Genomic DNA, 17307 nt, shown 5'->3' with positions numbered 1-17307 from the left:
AATGTGGGATTGCGACGCTGCGGCAAAGGGAAGGAGGGCTGGGGAGGTGGGGGGGCTGCACCAACACCCACCCTCTGCCCCATTCATCAGGAGTTAATGAGGAAAACCCAATCAGCGGCAATCAAGGACGACACACGGAGCGCAGGGAGACGGATGGTTGTGCGCATTTATTGTTTTCTCGTTGATAAACCTGGTCTGCAGATCACGTGGCCCTGGAGGCTCTGGGGAAAGCGCGGCCCTGTTGGTCCTCCACGGAACGCAGCGTTCAAATGCACCACCACGGGGGGAGGAATGAGGCTGGCTCCGGGCTGGGCAGCACGCGGACACCAACGCTTTGCAGCGGAGAGATCGGATCCTTCCTCTCCTGTTGTTACAGATATTGAACCCGCGCAGCAGAAAAGCACCGAGCGCCCGGCGCGGCCGCACGAGGAGCAAAGAGCTGCTGCCCCAGCGCTGCCTTCAGCTCAGCTTCCACAACAGCAAACCCCAGCCCTGAAGGGCGCCGGCGCTCCGTGACGCCAAGAGAGCACAGTTCAGGCGTGGTTTGCATGCAGGCCATCCCCGCGGTGGGGGACGGCAGCCCCCCGCGTGCCGAGGGCCCCATTTGTCCCATGGAATCATTAAGACAAACGACATGAGAGATTTCCAGGCGGCTGCGGTTTTTTCCTTCGCTCTATTATCCCCAAGAAGATGCCGGGAGAAAGAACCGGAAACCAAACTTGGCTCAAGTTTTAAATATTTGCCTGAAAGGAGGGCGGAGGGAGGGAATCATGTACAGTTAAAATCAAGCTACTCAAAACACAATCATTCAGGTAAATAACTAGGAGTATCGCCTCTACCATCTAGAGAGAGAGAGAGAATGTCTGAAACAGAGGGCATATCGAGGAAAAAATACACATCTGAAGTCTCTGTGGCCACGATGAGAACTGGAATCCACATACAAGCCAGTTAAAGAGCATTTCAACATGAAATCTTAACTTAGTAGGAAGGTCGGGGGTTAAGCTGTATCTTTTTTTGTTTTAAATACATGACAGCTGTCAGATATGAAAATGACGGCGGGCTTTCCTGAAAGATCCCCCTGCGCATGTGAATGGACGCGTGTGCTGACATCTGCGGGGCGGCGGGACGGGAGCTTAGGAAGGCTGGGAGCCCAGCAGTCTCTCAATGGCTGCGTTGATGTCCCCGCCCGTGGCAATGAGAGCCTGGAGGTTGGCCTCACGGTTAATGAAGCCCATGGCATTCAGCTGCTCCAGCTGCTGTTGGAATCGCACTTCAGGACTCTGCGCCTGCAGAGGGAAAGGACAAAGACCTCAGCGGCAGAGGCACAGAGCGCAGCCGGGGAGAACGGCAGAGTGGGGACGCTGCTGTAGCAGCACTGACGCTGTTGAGCCAAGGGAAGCCTGCTGCAGAACCACGGCCCTGGAGCGGGCTGGGACCAGAATGAGCCCAGGCTGACCCCAGAGAGGTGCCCAAGAAACCCACCAGCAGATAAATGGGCATCCAGGACTTGGGGGGAGCTCATAAATTGGAGGGAGAGCGATCTTTGTGTGCGCATCCGGTGACAGGACAAGGAATGGCTTTCGAGTAAAGGAGGGGAGATTTCAATTAGATTTTAGGTGGAAATTCTTTACTCAGGGGGCACTGGGGCTGTGGTAGCGCTGCCCAGAGCTGCTGGAGGTGCCTGAGGCTGCAGATGGGCCCTGGGCAGACAGAGCTGGGGTGTGCAGTAAGCCCACGGTACGGGCATTGGAAGTGAATGATCTTTGAGGTCCCTTCCAACTTAAGGCATTCTATGACTCCACGATTACATACTTGAGAGCTTCCTCCGGCCAGCAGCTGGATCATCTGCTGCATGAGCTGCTGTTGGGGGTTACCACCCCCGGCTGGAGAGGCACTGGCCGGCGTCGAAGCAGAAGGAACGGGGTTCTCCGGGATTGTGCTTCCTCCTGTGGAGGACGGGGGCATTCGAGGCATGCCAAAGGAGCCGAGGCTGCAGAGGAAGGCAGGGTTTGCTCAGAGCTGAGCCGGCACTTCTGGCTGTCCCCTGCCTGTCTTGCGAGGTGGCACGGGGAACCAGCAGGCTCGGCCAGGCTGGCCATGCTCCATGACTGGCTGCGCTCACATCCCAGCCACAGCACCACTGGGAGCGAGCCATCCTAACACAGGCACAGCCCGAGAAATCTGCAGAGGCTGAACGTGACCCATACTGACAGAGAGCAGAGGGCCCAAGGGCGCCCAGTGTGCCCTAACTTACCCATGCAGCCCCACGATGCACACCCTTAGAGGTAAAACTGAGTCCACCCGACAAACACCTCAAACAAAAGGCAGAGGAGGGACCAAACGGTTCCCAAATCTTTATCCCCCCAAAAAAGGTCAAGGACTTCCCTCATGAAATGCAAACAAACAGAAAGTGCCCATCAGCTGGAGCCCACAGAGCCCTGCAGACACACACACGGCACTCCCCGAGCAGATCTGCTCGGTGAGTGGGCAGCCAGGCAGCCTGCTGGCATCAAGCACGCCAGCTCTGCCCGCAGCATCCCGCCCTGAGGAATGCTTATTACCTTGGCACGAGTCCTGGGGCCTCCGTTTGCAGCGTCTGGAGTCCCTGCTGGATCTGGAGGAGCGCCTGCATGGCGCGGGGGTTGGTGAGAATGGACAGGGAGTCTGGGTTCTGCATCTGGGAAGGAAGGAGAGACACAGCAGTGATGAACAGTGAGAGCTCGTACAGGCAGTGCTCCACCAGCTGGCAATCTGAGCAGCCACCAGCGCAGCGCTGCAGCCACAGCCAACACACGGGTCTGGGCTCTCCTTCCTGTCCCTGCACCACCGGGCTCATCTGCGCAAACACACTCCAAGAGATCAGATTTCCTACATAAAGTAGGAGAATCAGATTAGGATGGGGCACGCGTGCCTCCAGAATTAAAGCCGTTTTCATCCACTTGAGTGAACCAGCTGCTCAAGCACAATTAGCCAGTCTAATTTTTGTAAACTCATTACTGGAAGAGAGCATCCACACTGGGGTTTCATGCAGCTGAACTCCTCTCATTTCAAGTCAACCTTGAGGTAATTTAGATTACCTCATTTACATTGCCTTGTCCAAACAAGCTCTCCCACTCTTTCCCCTGTGCCAACCCCTTGCTGTCACAGCGCAACCCACCCGAGCCCACAGGGCCAGACGGGCTGTTACCTGCTGCAGGAAGACTGGGAGCTGAAGGCGGAGCTGTTCTTGAAGCTGTGGATTCCCAGCAAAGAGAGGAACATTTACCATGATCTAGAAAGAGACAGCACATGCAGGGAGGGTCAGAGCATTGCTGCTCATGGCTGTTACACACTACGTAACTAAGCCACAAAGAACACATCACTTTGTGTCCCTGACTTCCTCCCTGGGCTTTCATCACATTTTCCTGCCTATAGGAACTGAAAGACTGAAACAAGACAGCTCAGCTCCTGGCAGTGGTGTTGAACAGGATCCACAGGCAAAGAGAAGCGCCACTCCTATGCTCCCCTGAAAGCCACCTCCTCCTGTTAACGACTGCTAAAATACTGCTCAGCGTTGTGGCTGCCTTCAAGCCACAAAGAAATGAAACAGAATTGTCTACACTCTCTCAGCTCTCAGCTTTCTGCAAGACAAACCCCTCTGACTACAGGATTGTTCTCACAAGCACTGTGCTCAAGTCCTGCCTGATAATAAATAGCACATATGACTTCAACGCTTCTACCTGTGCTGCAAAGTCTGGGTTCTGGGCAAGGGTCTGCATCATGCTCCGCATATAAGGGGCAGAGATCATATTCTGCATCAGCTGAGGATTCTCTGAAATCTGCTGCAGGAGACCTTGCATCTCTGGGCTGTTAAACATGCCTGCAAGGGTAAAGGAAAGAGAAAACAAAGGAAAACTCCTTACAATGCAACGCAGAGCAGCAGCACAGTGCCTGAAGTGCAACAACGCCTTTACTTCACCCATGGGCCAACAGGAAACACGGTCCCTCTCTCCTGTGCTCTCAAGGGGTGCACAAACAGCGGAGCCCCCAAAGTGCTCCTCCACAGCCACACAAGAAATAACCCAATTCTGGTCCGGTTGCAATAACATTTGTCTGCAGAACAGCCCCATTCTGCAGCAACCCCCACCAACACCTGGCTGATCTCTGCCACCTGCGCACCCCCTGGTCCCCCACTTGCTACATACCTGCCCCAAAGCTAGCAGCATTCAGCCCAAAGGGGTTGGACACGGTCGGTGTGCTCTGGGTGCTTCCTGAGCCAGTGCTCCCTTCGCTGCTGGGCGCCTGGCTCTGGGACGCAGGGGGGCTGGGGCTCCAGGGGTTTGGTAACGGCTCTCTGTTCTCTGTCCGCAAAGGCTGAGAGCTGGAGCTCTCGGAGTTCCCCGTCAAGGAAGAGAAGGGGTTGTTGCCAAACTAGAGAAGAGAGAAAGAAGAAACAGCCTAATTAGTCAGCCTGAATGGGGAAAGCCGGGCTCGTCCCATCACTGTGTGAGCTGGGATTCGCTCCACACCTGCTCCCTGGCAGCACTGAACATGGGCTCCTGGATGTCCGTGTACATGCGGCGCAGGGCGTTGTACCCTCCTGGAATGCTCTCGAGGTTGCTCAAAGCACGGTCCTGGTTCCGCATCATCTCCTGCATCATGGCGGGGTTACGAGCCAACTCCATTGTCTGCCAGAGAGAGGAGAACGTGGAACAGTTGGGCCCCCATGCACCGCAGGAGAATGAAGTGCACCCAGAGGTTTGTGAGCAGCCCAGCAACGCAACATGGAGCTGCCAGCCGAGCACTGAAAGAGTTAACTCAGCTCCCAGAAGGAAGAGTATAATTAAACCCATTTCACAGCCAGGGAGCAGAGAGATCATTTATCCAAGCAAAGAGAGCCCGAGGATGCTGGCTCCTCCCACCTCACTCAGCTCTCTGCCTTTATAACCCCAATTCAGCTGCATGGGATTGTCTCATTTCTAAGCAGTTTTGGAACATCCAAACATCTAGCAGCCACATGTTCCCACTCAAAGTAGGTGGACTGCATTCAAAAGCCTAAGATGGAAGAGCTGGGATCCTTCCTGCTGGAGGAAAACCGAGCAGTCCGCCAGCTCCAGGCTCCTGACGGCTCCCTCCTGCTCAAGGAGCATCCGGACATCCTTTGAGCTGCATAAATGTGGAACATTCGCAATTTAGCCCTGCAACTCTGCCATGTCATGTAGGGCCAACATGGCTGAAATAAAGATAACGGGAAGTGCATGGAAACAGGGCTCCTTCAGCAGCCACATGGAAACACACCCAGAGCAGCTCTCCTGGGGAGCAGCTGAGGACTATGTAACGCTCAGGCTCTCATTTTCCCCTCATGCTGCCTCCCCGTGTTCTCCAGGGCACAGGCCACCTCTCCTCTGGGGCTGTACAGAAAACAGCCCTGCGGGACCCCAGCCCACCACCAGTGTAATATTTTACTGGTACCAGAACTGAGCTGTACAGCTGTGCGGTCTGTATTGATCTACCATCAGAAAAAGAGAAGAACAGAACACATCCAAGGCAGCTTCACTTTTCCATGACTGCTTTTGCTCCCATGCACGGATCAGAACACAGCAGCCTCGTGTGCGGCACACTACAATGACCCAAGAGTCCTTTTTGCCCAACACACACTAGATTCAGCAGCTCTGAAAGGGAGGTAAGAGCCACATGCACGCGGGCTGAGTAATCACTGTTTATTTCGCTGAAGACCACCATCTGCCTGTGAGTGGTTTACAGTGGGAAGGAAAAGGAAGAGATCCCTGAATTCACCGTTCTGGCATTCCCACGCTCCCTGCTGAGAGCCAACTCTGCAGCTGCTCCACCACAAAGCCGTGGGACACGCTCGGATCGGTCCCGGTGCGCCGACCCACCTGCCTCATCAGCTCCGGGTTGTTCAGCATGTGGCTGATCTCCGGATTTCGCTCCATCAGCTGCTGCATCTGCGGGTTGGCCATGATCATCTGCCGCATGAGATCGGGGTTCGACATCATGTTCTGCACCAAGGGGTTCTCCATGATCTGAGAGAGCATCTCTGGGTTGGACATCAGCTGTCGCTGCATCTGCTGCTGGAGCTCCATGAAGTTGGCTGAGCCCATGCCCAGGTTGCCCAGCCCAGTGATGCCACCAAAACCAGCTGCAGAGGGAACAGGGGGAGGGGGTAAAGACAGCTGTGGGTCAGGAACTGACGGCAGCGGCAGAAGGAGGGGGTGTGCGTGGGCTGAACCGCACCCACACTGATCTGGGAGTGCCCTGATCCCGCAGCAGGCAGCTCTCATGGGGGACATCCCCTCACAAAGGGTTTGGGGTTATCCTGAGCAGGCAAACCAAGACGCGCTGAGGAAAGCGACTGAGGTGAGCAGGAGAAACGATCACAAGGTTGAAAACCCAATTTCTCCATCTACACCTAGGAAATACTTCTTCCGACTTTCCTGTGGTCCTCACTTACAAAGGATTGATGTAGCACTGTTGGGGCCTCCATCTCCAGGACCTCCCAAAGTCCCCGACCCACTGCTCCGTCGGCCGCCACTCCCCGCATCTGGAGCAGCGCTGCTGGATGTGGAAGGCTGAGATGGGGCAGCAGGAGAAGGGGACGTTGCGGTGGGGGCAGAAGCAGCACCGGGGGCAGAAGCAGCAGATGTTGGATCCTGGACCCTACAAAGAAACAGAACAAACTGTTAAGCTTCTGGGATCTGGGAGAGCTGAGCAGTGCTCTCTGTGGGGAATACAGGACAGTGCAGGCCTCCCTCTGAGCCTGCAGCAGGCAGCTCCTCCAGGCTGCTCCCATTCCCATCTGTACAGATGCACAGCAGTGGCTCCCAGCTGCCTTCCATCTGCCTGGACCTGCTTCCCACCCTGCCACACAACAGCCCTCACATTTCACCCCAGCCCACACAAAGCAGCCCAACTGCTCTCCCTCTGAGCTGTATGAGCTCAGGTCTGAACCACGCCAAACTGTTTACCTCGGCCGTATCCTTGAGCAATGAGTTTGCTCCAAACAGGAAAATCCTCCTGCAGCTCCCACAGAAACCACAGGAGGTTACAGCAGGGCTACTGCAAGGGGTGAACAGCAGTTGGCCTGGCTGCAGCTTCTCTTGTGTGCTGAGTGTTACTAAGGCACTCATTGGTGCAAATAAGCCCCTGTCTTACTGTACAGACAGAGAACACAAGGCACGAGTTCACCTCTGCTATTTACTGGCTGTACCTCATAAAGGAAATTTCTCATTACAGCACAAGTTTAGCACAGCTCCTTTTACCAGACGCACACAGCACCACAAGCCACAGAGCAGCAGATGCAGCACATCGGCTTTACTGAGTTATCCAAGCCCAGCAGTACCTCACAGTCACAGCTCTCCCTCAGGACTTTTACAGGCCTTTAAAAAAAAAAGAGCTTTGAGAGGCTTCACTGAGGCACCTACAGTGGTGACAGTGACAGTCCTGGGCTCAAGAGCAGCGAAGAGCTTTCAAATGAGACAGAATCACAGCACTCCCTTTACTCACATCAAATAAGAAATGCCATTACGTCACCCCCGATAACCAACGGTACGTTATTTCCCCTTTCCCCCTCCCAAACCCAGAAGGATTCCCTTCTCCACTTCCCCTTCCCTTCCCACACATATACCAGGACTTCTGAACACCAAACCCAAAGGTCCCTGTGTGTTTTCCAGACGCATCTGAGCGACACTGAAAACCCCTGAGTGGGAGTGGGGGACAAAGCAGATAGGAAACTTAACCAAAAAAGGAAGGAAGCAGGAGAACGAGCAGTTGGTTTCTCTCAGCAGAGGAAGGGGCCGTAATGCCTTCAGCGAGCACTTCTCTATGGCAGGTAGAGAATAACATGAAAAGCCAGGACAGTGCTCTCCTTACCTTTGGAGATGGTACCGCAGTTTGCAGGGTAAGGGTAGACAGCAGGAGGTGAAATAAACCCTGGGTATTGCTTTCAGCATTACTATTAGCTTGCTGGGAAGGTAATTTCTGCTAACAGTGAGTCATCGTTATCAGATGGAGGACACAACCGTGCTCCAATGGCTTCTTCGCAGACTGCCACTTGTAAAGGCTCTGCACACACAAAGCCACGTACGCTAATTGCATTAAGGATGCCTTTATCCCCCCACAGGTTCACACAGGTGCACAACCCAGGGCAAAGATGGGCCAAGTGATAAACCCAGAGCTGTGCGGCAGCGCTGCGGCAAGGAGAGCTCTGGTGCCTCACCACCACCCGCTCACTCCCAGTCCCCCCACGATGGAACACTTTCTTACTTCTGTGGAGTCTTAATGACCAAATGCACGGTCAGCCCGTCTTTGATCCCGTGTTGATTCAGAGTGTCTCCATCCTTCAGGATCTTCCCAGCGAAGATCAGAACCAGCTGATCCTGTTTGGCTTTGAACCGCCTGGAAATCTCTTCTTTGAACTGAAAAACAAACCCGGCGCGTTTCAGGCAGAAGAGCAAAGGCAGGAAACTGAAGATAACGCTCCAGATACCCAACATTCACTGCACAAATGGCGAAAGGAACCAACAGAGCTTCAGCGCCCCGACAGAACGGAGCCACGCAGGCAGCAATGCAGCACCAGCTGCTGAGAGCACACGAGGGGACAAAGCAAAGATGAGCACCGCGCTGCCTCAAAACATGGGGAGGAAACTTCAGAACAGTCACCTGGAGATGAGCTGGAGGCTTCCAAAGGAAATGAGCCCCTGAGGCCCGATCCAAACCCACCATTTATCTTCAGAATGACTGAGCTTTATTTGCCTCTGTTCATCTTATTTCTTCCCAAGGAAAGCCCAGCTCTGATTTAATACAGGACAGAGCTCTGCAGAAAAGGGCACAGTCCTTTATCAGCCAATGGATGTAAACTAGGTCTTCTATTCCTATTCCTGTGATTATCTACAACACCCACTGCCAACATCTCTGTGCTGTGTGATGGGGAGGGATCAGCCAATAAGATCATCACGGCCAGCTCAGCTGGGGCATTCCCGAGTCAATAGGTGAGAAAAAAAACCTTTGCATTTGGAAGCCACAGACTTCAGGAAATCCACATGGAAAGGTTGGGAGCAGAAGAGCGCCCCTTTCCTGGGGCAGCTCTCAGCCACGGCCCAGAACTCCTGAAAAACTGGGCCTGGGAGGACGGACGCCTGGAACTGAGGTGATCCAGGCCGTGCAGCTTCACCCTCTGCTCCGCATGCTCACAGGAGAGGGCTGGGAAGCAGCAGGAGGGCCACGCACAGCACACAGCTCCTGCCCAGCTGCCAGCAGCACACTACAACCTCGTGCCCTGAAGCCCACATCAAAGTACACAGCAAAATACACACGGAGCCAAGATCCACACCGCTGACACCACCCTGCCCCAGCGGGCACCGCCATCTGCACAACACTTCTTGTAAATGCTCTCCTGCCCTCCAAACACACAGTGCCCCCGTGGAGCTCCCTGCTCAGAGCAAACCCGCACACGTCCGACGTCCCCTTCTCTCCGCTTCACTCCACCTCTGCCCCAAAGGCAGACATGAGAGGAGTGAGGAGGAGGGACAGAGCAGCTTCTGGCCTCAGCCCCACCACACACATCCATTGCCCCACAGCAACCCCACCCCCTGCTCCCCACAACTCCCCGCTGCACAGCCCCAGGGCCACGTCCCACCCCCACCACAACACCCACCTGCTGCCTCACAGCACCCCAAGCTGCTGCTGCCCACCGCTCTTCCAGCACCTCCTGACAGCGCAGCCCAGGGCCGTGCCCCTCATCCCCCCCAGCCTGGATTCCCCTCCCGGCCCCCACCTCCCGTTCCTACCGGCCCCATCGCCCCCCTCCTGCACAGCCCCGACGACGCCCCGTTCTCACCCCTCGGCGGGTTTCAGCCCCTCATCTCCCACACAACACGGCGTCACGCAGCTGCAGCCCACCCCTGCCCCGCGCACCCCAGGGCCCGGGGAGGCCCCAGCTCCCCCCGCTCCGATGCAGGCCCCGCACCCCTCCCCGCCTTCACCTACGGCCCCGAGGCCGCTCCCCGCCCCCTCACCTTCCACCCCCCCCCCCCCCGGCTTCTCACCCCCCCGAAGTTCCTCCCCTCCAATTCTCAGCCTCCTCTCCCCCGGCCCACACCCCCCCCCGCCCCCTCTCAGCGCCCACCCCTCGGCCCCGTCCCGGGTCTCCTCCGGCCCCTCGCAGCGCCCAGGCCCAGGCCCGGGCTCCGTCCCGTCCCCACCTCGCGCACGGAGGCGCCGTCCGCGATAACGATCTCCTCCTTGTCCTTGGGGGTCTTCACCGTGACGCGGATGAGCGCCCCGCCGGGGCCTCCCAGCTCCGACCCGCCGGGGCCCGGCCCGCCGCCGCCACTCGGCTCCGCCATCTTCGCCGCCCGCCCCGCCAGCCCTGGCCGACAGAGAAAGGCCGGGACGGAGCGCCGCCACGGCCCGCGCCGCATCCGAGCGCCCCCTTGCGAGCGGCGGACCGAGAGGTGACGGAACCGGAACGCGGCGCGGAGCGGAGCGCCGAACGTTGCGCCGAACGCAGCGCCGAACGGCCCCGAACGCCGCCGAACGCCGCTCCGCGGGACCTCACCCCGCCAAACGCCGGGCCGCGAACGGCCTTGGCCTACACCGGGCACGGGCCCCGCGCTCCCGGCCTGTCCCGCCGCCATCCGCGCCGCCGCGCCCCGCCATGCTGCGGCCCAAAGCGCTGACGCAGGTGCTGAGCCAGGCCAACACCGGCGGCGTCCAGAGCACGCTGTGAGCGGGGCCGGGGGGCGGCGGGGCGGCGGGAGCCGTGCGGTCGTTCCGGAGGTCGGCCGGGAGACCGGCGTCGCCCCGCTCTGTTTCAGGCTGCTGAACAACGAGGGCTCGCTCTTGGCCTACTCGGGCTACGGAGACACGGACGCCCGCGTGACGGCGGCCATCGCCAGCAACATCTGGGTGGCCTACGACAAGAACGGGCACCACGCCTTCAACGAGGACAACCTCCGCTTCATCCTGATGGACTGCATGGTACGGCCGGGCCGCCCGAACCGGGCCGCTCCGCTGCGGTGGGTCGGGGCGGACACGGCCGGGGGCTGTGCGACCCCCAGCGGGCTGCGTGCGGGCACCCAGTGGGCTCCGTGTGACCCCCGGTGGGCTCTGTGCGGGACCCCCAGCAGGACCCCCAGTGGGTTCCGAGGTGTTCACCAGCAGGTTCTGTGCGGGATGCCCAGCGGGCACCAGGGGCTCCGTGTGACCCCAAAAGGCTCCGTGTGACCCCAATTCTTTCCGGCAGGAGGGGCGCGTGGCCATCACCCGCGTGGCGAACCTCCTGCTGTGCATGTATGCCAAGGAGACGGTCGGATTTGGGATGCTGAAAGCCAAGGTGAGGGGGTGGGGGGGGGCGAGGTGTGAAAGAGCCACGGGGTTAAAGCCGGGAGGAAGAGGATGGGAGCGGTGGGGGCAGCGGCCATGCCGGGGCTGCCTCCTTCCTCTGTGCAGAGGTTCTGAGGTGTCCCACTCCAGCTCAGCCACAGAACTGCACTTTTTTAGGAGAAATGGAAATCAAAGTGAGAACTGTCACGGAGCCCGAATTGCTGTTGGGGCAGGACGGGGGTTTGCCCACGGAATGTGGGCGCTGGGGGCTGCGGCCCCGTGTGCTCAGCACCCCTCACAGCCATCCCTGCCCACAGGCACAGGCGCTGGTGCAGTACCTGGAGGAGCCGCTGACCCAGGTGGCCGCATCCTGAGCTGCATCTGAGCTGCATCCTGAGCTGCATCTGAGCTGCATCCTGAGCGTGGAACCGCAGTGCCACGGCTGAGCAGCAGCGCCTGCACGAGGGGAACCGTGGCGGGAGCCCGGCTGTGCTGCTGGGCAGCAGGGGAGGGGGAATAAAACCACGTCTGGTGCTCGTGTCCTCAGTGTCTCTCAGATCAGTGGAGGGTGGAAGGATGGGACGGGGTCAGCCGTGCGCCTGGCCAGGGCCAGGGCTCTGCGGTGCAGCTGGGAGCACCGTGGTCTTCCTGCTGGAGCCGCTTCCCCCGTGTTCCATCTCCCGCGATGGCAGCAGAGGTGCCGGTTGGTGCCCGGCCAGCTCCACGCTGAGCCCAGGGCCCCACTGCCCCAGCCTGCCCTGCGCCGCGTGGCCTTGGCAGCCAGGACCGGGCCCGGCTCCTCCTCCAAGTGCCCCGTGACGGTTCCAGGGGTGACATTACCTGCCCAACCTGCGCCGCCGCTCCCACGCCTGGAGTCAGCCGGCCTGGGCCTCCCTGCGCCGCCAACGCCGCCCGCGTCGCCTTCACTCCCCGACCGCGCTCCTTCCTGGGACCCCCCTCACTGCTGGGACCCCCCTCACACCCCCCCTGAGAGGAGACTTTGCCCCCCTCATCTCCTCCCTGCAGCCCGCCCCGCTCTGTGCTCTGCGGAGGGAAGGAGGAAACCGGGCGGCAGCTGGGAGATATGAGCAGCACCGAGGACGACTACAACTTTGTCTTCAAAGGTGAGGGGGTCCCCAGAAGGACGGGATGGGACGACGGGGGGGGCTGGCTGCGGTTGAGGCCAGGAAGGGTTATCTGAGCTGATCTGAAGTCCAGTGGGATCTCTTTGCCCCCCTCAGTGGTTCTGATTGGGGAGTCCGGCGTGGGCAAAACCAACCTGCTGTCCCGCTTCACCCGCAATGAGTTCAACCACGACAGCCGCACCACCATCGGCGTGGAGTTCTCCACCCGCACTGTCCTGGTGGGGAACGCTGTGGTGAAGGCACAGATCTGGGACACAGCTGGGCTGGAGCGGTACCGAGCCATCACCTCTGCGTAAGGATGGATGGCAGCCAGGGGTGTCCTGTGGATAGATGGGTGTCCTATGGGTGAATGAGTGCCCTATGGATGGATGTCCCATTGAGCGCCCATGGATGGGTACCCCATGGATGGATGCCCTATGCTCACATCCCTGTGAGGATGCTCCAGGGCTGCCTGGAGCAATGGGCGATGACAGGCTGCTCCCCCAGGTACTACCGTGGGGCTGTGGGTGCTCTGGTCGTCTTTGACATCACCAAGCACCAGACGTACGACGTGGTGGAGCGCTGGCTGAAGGAGCTCTATGACCACGCCGAGGCCAGCATCGTGGTCATGCTGGTGGGCAACAAGAGTGACCTGGCACAGGCACGGGAGGTGCCCACGGAGGAGGCAAAGATGTTTGCAGGTACGGTGTTGTGCCACCCCGACGTGGGGACCCCAGTGGGAACCCGGTGGGGTCTGCAGGGTCTTGGGGTCTGCTGTCCTTGCAGAGAACAACGGGCTGCTCTTCATTGAGACGTCGGCGCTGGACTCCACCAACGTCGAGCAGGCATTTGAGACCGTCCTGAAGGGTGGGTGCTGGCGCGTCCCTCACTGGGGCTGTGGGGCAGGGGATGCTCCACGCCTCTCCTCCGCCCTGCCTCACCTGAGTTTCGGTGTTGTCTTTCTGGCTGGTTGGGTTTCCGGTGCTTTGTGCTGGGCGTTCCGCTCTGGTTTCATTGCTGAGGCCCTGGGCGGCCCCACAGGTGCCTTCTCCGGCTGTAATCCATGGTCCCGGTCCGGATGCACCACCGGAGCTCCTGACTCAGTGTGTCCAGCACGCTGCAGAGCAACCCGCAGGGACGTGGGGCAGAGATGGGCAATGCTCAGCTGGGAGCATCTCCCCAGGAATGGAAGTGCAGGGCCGGGGCACTGCAGGGAGTGCTGTGCCAAACCGTGCTGTGCCGAGCTGTGCTGTGCCGAGCTATGCTGTGCCATGCTGTGCCGTGCCATGCTGTGCTATGCCGTGCCATGCCGTGCCATGCTGTGCTGTGCTGTGCCGAGCTGTGCTGTGCCATGCTGTGCCATGCTGTGCTGTACCATCCCCACGAGCTGCCAGCCCTGATCCCCGCGGCCTCCCCCCGCATAGCGGCCTCCATCCCCACGTCGTCCCCCTGCATAGAGGGGAAGGGGACCCCCAGCAGTACGCCGTGCGGGTGCCCCACGCAGTCATTGCGCCGGCGCCACTTTGTGTTTCCGCAGAGATCTCCAGCAAAGTGCAGCAGCAGAAGCAGAGGAGCAGCCAAAGCAGCACGGTGTCACTCGGCAGTGAGAACCCAGACAGCGCGGCCACAACGCAGGCGGAGAAGCGCCCGTGCTGCGTGGCCATCTGAGCTCGTCCTGGGGCTCGTGGCCGCCGGCACAGCTCAGTGGCAACCAACCTGCCGTGCCGCCCGTTGTCACGGAGCGTGGCCGTGCTCTGCCGTAAGCAGCGCGAAGCATCGGCGCAGCTCTGCGCGGCATTGACCCATCCATCCCCACTGGGAACCACTCAGGGGTCGCTGCATCCCGAGCCCGATGGGACCCTAAGAAAGAGCCCTAAGGGGGGAAAGCAGCTGTGCCCGCCCCGCACACTTTGTCCCCATCTCAGGGTGTCGTGGGCTGGCCCGACCGCAGAAGGCAGCCCGTGGCCCATCCGCACAGCTGACACAGCTCCGTGCCGGGCACAGCCATTAAAAGACTGTGAAAGGCATCTGGGCTGGGACTGCTGACTGCTCGTGGCCTCGTATCCAGTACCGCAGCCGGGTTCGGAGCCCAGCCCCACTTGTGTTCGTGCCCCCATGCAGCCCGTCCGTATTCCCATCTCCATCCCTATTCCCAACCCCACCGTATTCCCATCCCTACTCCCATCCCATTCCTTTCCACTCAATTCCACTCCATCTTATCCCACCCCCCCCTCCCCAACTTTATTCCCATCCCTATTCCAATTCCTGTTCCTATCCTATCCCCATCCCCCTTCCCTGTCCCACCCCGCAGCTCTCCCCCCACACCTGCCCCAGGTGAGCACCTGGGTGGTGACGGCAGCACCGACAGCCAATGGCTGCGGAGGAGAGAGGGCTGCGGACCCATGGGAGCTCCCTGGGGCGGAGCGGGGTGGAAATCCCAACTGCTCCCAGTGCAACCGCGACACCGTGCAGGATGAGGGGCAAGGATGAGGAGTACGACTTCCTCTTCAAGGGTGTGTGGCCGGACGGGGCAGAGGTTGGGGCTGCGGTTGGGGAAGGGGTTAAAGTTGGGGTGTGGGCTTGGGAGGGTTTGGGCACTGATGGGAATGGGGTTGGGAATTGGGGTCGCGGTCGGGGATGGAGATGGGGTTGACTTGGGAATGGGGTGGAGTTGGGTTGGGTTGGGTTGGGGGTAGGGTTGTGGTTGGATTGGGGTGGAGATGGAGATGGGACTTCCCAGGAGGCAGCACCGGGAATGCTCGCAAGTGGACCGGGGCAGGGGGCAGCCATCAACCCACCCCCCTGAGCATCACCAGCTGGGGTTGACCCAGGAGGGGCTGCTCGGCCCCACTGTGATGAGTGGGGGCTGTGGGTCAGTCCTGGTGAATCCTCCCCCCGGCTCGATCCCATCTGAGTGTTGGAGAATGAGTGACACCGGCAGCTGGGGAATGAAAAGTAAATAAAATCAAAACCCGGTGAGTCACCAACTCGACAGACTTGATGGGGGAGGAACGCGATGAGGTCCCAGAACCTGCTCTGCCACATTCCACGGGAGCTGCGCAGACAACGTGCCCACCCAGCCCACTTCCCGGGATGTCCCGGCTCGGGGTGGTACATCCGGGCCGCCCTTTGGGTCCTCATTTGGGTGCCCTCAGGGCCGGAGATGGGCTGGAGCCCCATGCTGGGTTAATGGGGTTCCCACCCGGAGCCCCTTGTGCTGATCCCAATAACTGACCCCGCTGGCTGATGGGTCCCCACTTGTGTTGGGCTCTGGTGGTTCCCCACTGAGGTTGGGCTGTGGATGGTGATGCTTTGAGGGGGGGGGCTGATGCTGTGCTTGTTACACCCCAGTGGTGCTCATCGGGGACTCCGGCGTGGGGAAGAGCAACCTGCTGTCCCGCTTCACCCGCAACGAGTTCAACCTGGAGAGCAAGAGCACCATCGGGGTGGAGTTTGCCACCCGGAGCATCCAGGTGGACAACAAGACTGTGAAGGCGCAGATCTGGGACACGGCCGGGCAGGAGCGGTACCGCGCCATCACCTCCGCGTGAGCATCCCCCCGCCCCACTCCCGCACCCCACAACCCGGGGGCTGACCCCGCTCCGCCCCATTGCTGCCCCCCAGATACTACCGCGGGGCAGTGGGAGCGCTGCTGGTCTACGACATCGCCAAGTATCTGACGTATGAGAACGCCGAGCGCTGGCTGACGGAGCTGCAGGACCACGCCGACGCCAACATCGTCATCATGCTGGTGGGCAACAAGAGCGACCTGCGGCACCTGCGTGCCGTGCCCACCGACGAGGCCCGGAGCTTCGCAGGTATCCCCCAGCTCCACACTGATCCCAGCACGCGCTGCAGTGCCGTCATCCAGGCCGGGTTGGATGGGACAGTGGGGGTCCGATTTGCAGGGGTACAGCCAGCCCACGGCAGGGGGTTGGAGCTGGGTGGGCTTTTTTCCATGGTTGCAGCCCATGAGCTCTCCCTGTTGTTGCAGAGAAGAACGGGCTCTCCTTCCTCGAGACGTCGGCTCTGGACTCCACCAACGTGGAGATGGCATTCCACAACATCCTCTCTGGTAAGGATCCCACCTCAATCCCAACAATAACCCTAACCCTAATCCCAACCTTAACCTGAACTCAAGCCCTAATCTTAAACCTAACCCCACTCTCAATCCCAACAATAACACTAACTGAACTCCAACTCCTGCCCTGCCCTAACTCTCACCCCAAACCCAGCCCTAACACCAACCCCTCACCAATCTAACTCTAATCCCAACTCCAGCCCCTATCCTGACTGTAACCCCAACCCCAATCCCAGCCCTAGACCCTACCCTAACCCCAACCCCAACCCCAGTCCTAACCTAATTCTAACCCCAAACCCAACCTCAACTCTAATCCAAACCAACCCCCAGTTCCTAACCCTAACCTAACTCAAACCCCAACCCCTCCGCTAACCTGATCCCAACCCCAGCCCCTAACCCAACCCAACCCAACCCCACCTACTGGAGCAGCCCCCCCCGCCGGGCACCCCGCAGCTCAGAAGTGACGCCGTTCCCCCTCCCTTTGCCGGCAGAGATCTATCGCAGCGCGGCACAGCGGCAGATCGCGGCGCAGCCCGAGGCGCAGTTCGGCCCCAGCAGCGCCGTGGAGCCCATCCGGGTGCTGCCCACGCAGGACGGCCGCCAGGCGCAGTGCTGTCAGAGCATCTGAGCATCGGCTTTGGGGCAGCGCCTTCCTCACCTGCACCGCCGCGGGACGCCGCTGTGCTCCGCCTTCCTGCCCGTGTTTGTGTAGGACCTACAGCAAGGGAAGGGAGGAGCATCCCTGTTTTGTACCGCATTTATGTAGGACCTACACAAAAG

At 59.7% G+C, this 17307-nt stretch overlaps 4 protein-coding genes across 4 annotated transcripts; 3 read left to right on the top strand and 1 right to left on the bottom strand.

Moving 5' to 3' along the window:
• Positions 1–134: 134 nt before the first annotated feature.
• On the bottom strand, positions 135–10634 carry UBQLN4 (ubiquilin 4). Its single transcript, XM_072358323.1, has 11 exons — positions 10200–10634; positions 8263–8414; positions 6452–6657; positions 5877–6139; positions 4509–4667; positions 4185–4410; positions 3720–3859; positions 3188–3271; positions 2562–2677; positions 1813–1990; positions 135–1286 (listed from the first exon to the last, which is right to left on the bottom strand). Exons 1-11 carry the CDS (start codon positions 10632–10634, stop codon positions 1134–1136), a joined length of 2112 nt encoding a protein of 703 aa, XP_072214424.1. The 3' UTR covers positions 135–1133.
• On the top strand, positions 10590–11862 carry LAMTOR2 (late endosomal/lysosomal adaptor, MAPK and MTOR activator 2). Its single transcript, XM_072358326.1, has 4 exons — positions 10590–10722; positions 10815–10977; positions 11243–11332; positions 11640–11862. The coding sequence occupies exons 1-4, from the start codon at positions 10655–10657 to the stop codon at positions 11694–11696; spliced, it is 378 nt and encodes a 125-aa protein (XP_072214427.1). The 5' UTR covers positions 10590–10654; the 3' UTR covers positions 11697–11862.
• Positions 11863–11982: 120 nt separating this feature from the next.
• RAB25 (RAB25, member RAS oncogene family) lies at positions 11983–14129 on the top strand. The gene is made up of 5 exons (XM_072358325.1): positions 11983–12446; positions 12564–12759; positions 12954–13147; positions 13233–13313; positions 13984–14129. Exons 1-5 carry the CDS (start codon positions 12407–12409, stop codon positions 14112–14114), a joined length of 642 nt encoding a protein of 213 aa, XP_072214426.1. The 5' UTR covers positions 11983–12406; the 3' UTR covers positions 14115–14129.
• Positions 14130–14815: 686 nt separating this feature from the next.
• On the top strand, positions 14816–17272 carry LOC140263438 (ras-related protein Rab-11A-like). Its single transcript, XM_072358324.1, has 5 exons — positions 14816–14959; positions 15798–15993; positions 16071–16264; positions 16441–16521; positions 17019–17272. Exons 1-5 carry the CDS (start codon positions 14818–14820, stop codon positions 17153–17155), a joined length of 750 nt encoding a protein of 249 aa, XP_072214425.1. The 5' UTR covers positions 14816–14817; the 3' UTR covers positions 17156–17272.
• Positions 17273–17307: the final 35 nt, after the last annotated feature.

Source organism: Excalfactoria chinensis, chromosome 31 (genome assembly GCF_039878825.1).
Source record: "Excalfactoria chinensis isolate bCotChi1 chromosome 31, bCotChi1.hap2, whole genome shotgun sequence".
Lineage (NCBI taxonomy): Eukaryota > Metazoa > Chordata > Aves > Galliformes > Phasianidae > Excalfactoria > Excalfactoria chinensis.
The sequence above is the reverse complement of the archived record's forward strand: the minus strand, read 5'-3'. Positions and strand labels throughout refer to the sequence as shown.

Excerpts from the sequence above, each read along its gene's own strand:
- UBQLN4 (XM_072358323.1), bottom strand. The coding sequence starts at position 10,634 with ATGGCGGCGGGACAGGCCGGGAGCGCGGGGCCCGTGCCCGGTGTAGGC. Across the intron at positions 4,411-4,508 it reads TCAGTGCTGCCAGGGAGCAG|TTTGGCAACAACCCCTTCTC; the intron begins GTGTGGAGCGAA and ends TCTCTTCTCTAG. Across the intron at positions 2,678-3,187 it reads TCCCAGTCTTCCTGCAGCAG|ATGCAGAACCCAGACTCCCT; the intron begins GTAACAGCCCGT and ends CTTCCTTCCCAG.
- LAMTOR2 (XM_072358326.1), top strand. The coding sequence starts at position 10,655 with ATGCTGCGGCCCAAAGCGCTGACGCAGGTGCTGAGCCAGGCCAACACC. Across the intron at positions 10,723-10,814 it reads GGCGGCGTCCAGAGCACGCT|GCTGCTGAACAACGAGGGCT; the intron begins GTGAGCGGGGCC and ends GCTCTGTTTCAG. Across the intron at positions 11,333-11,639 it reads TTGGGATGCTGAAAGCCAAG|GCACAGGCGCTGGTGCAGTA; the intron begins GTGAGGGGGTGG and ends CCCTGCCCACAG.
- RAB25 (XM_072358325.1), top strand. The coding sequence starts at position 12,407 with ATGAGCAGCACCGAGGACGACTACAACTTTGTCTTCAAAG. Across the intron at positions 12,447-12,563 it reads CTACAACTTTGTCTTCAAAG|TGGTTCTGATTGGGGAGTCC; the intron begins GTGAGGGGGTCC and ends TGCCCCCCTCAG. Across the intron at positions 13,314-13,983 it reads ATTTGAGACCGTCCTGAAGG|AGATCTCCAGCAAAGTGCAG; the intron begins GTGGGTGCTGGC and ends GTGTTTCCGCAG.
- LOC140263438 (XM_072358324.1), top strand. The coding sequence starts at position 14,818 with ATGGCTGCGGAGGAGAGAGGGCTGCGGACCCATGGGAGCTCCCTGGGG. Across the intron at positions 14,960-15,797 it reads GTACGACTTCCTCTTCAAGG|TGGTGCTCATCGGGGACTCC; the intron begins GTGTGTGGCCGG and ends GTTACACCCCAG. Across the intron at positions 16,265-16,440 it reads CGAGGCCCGGAGCTTCGCAG|AGAAGAACGGGCTCTCCTTC; the intron begins GTATCCCCCAGC and ends CTGTTGTTGCAG.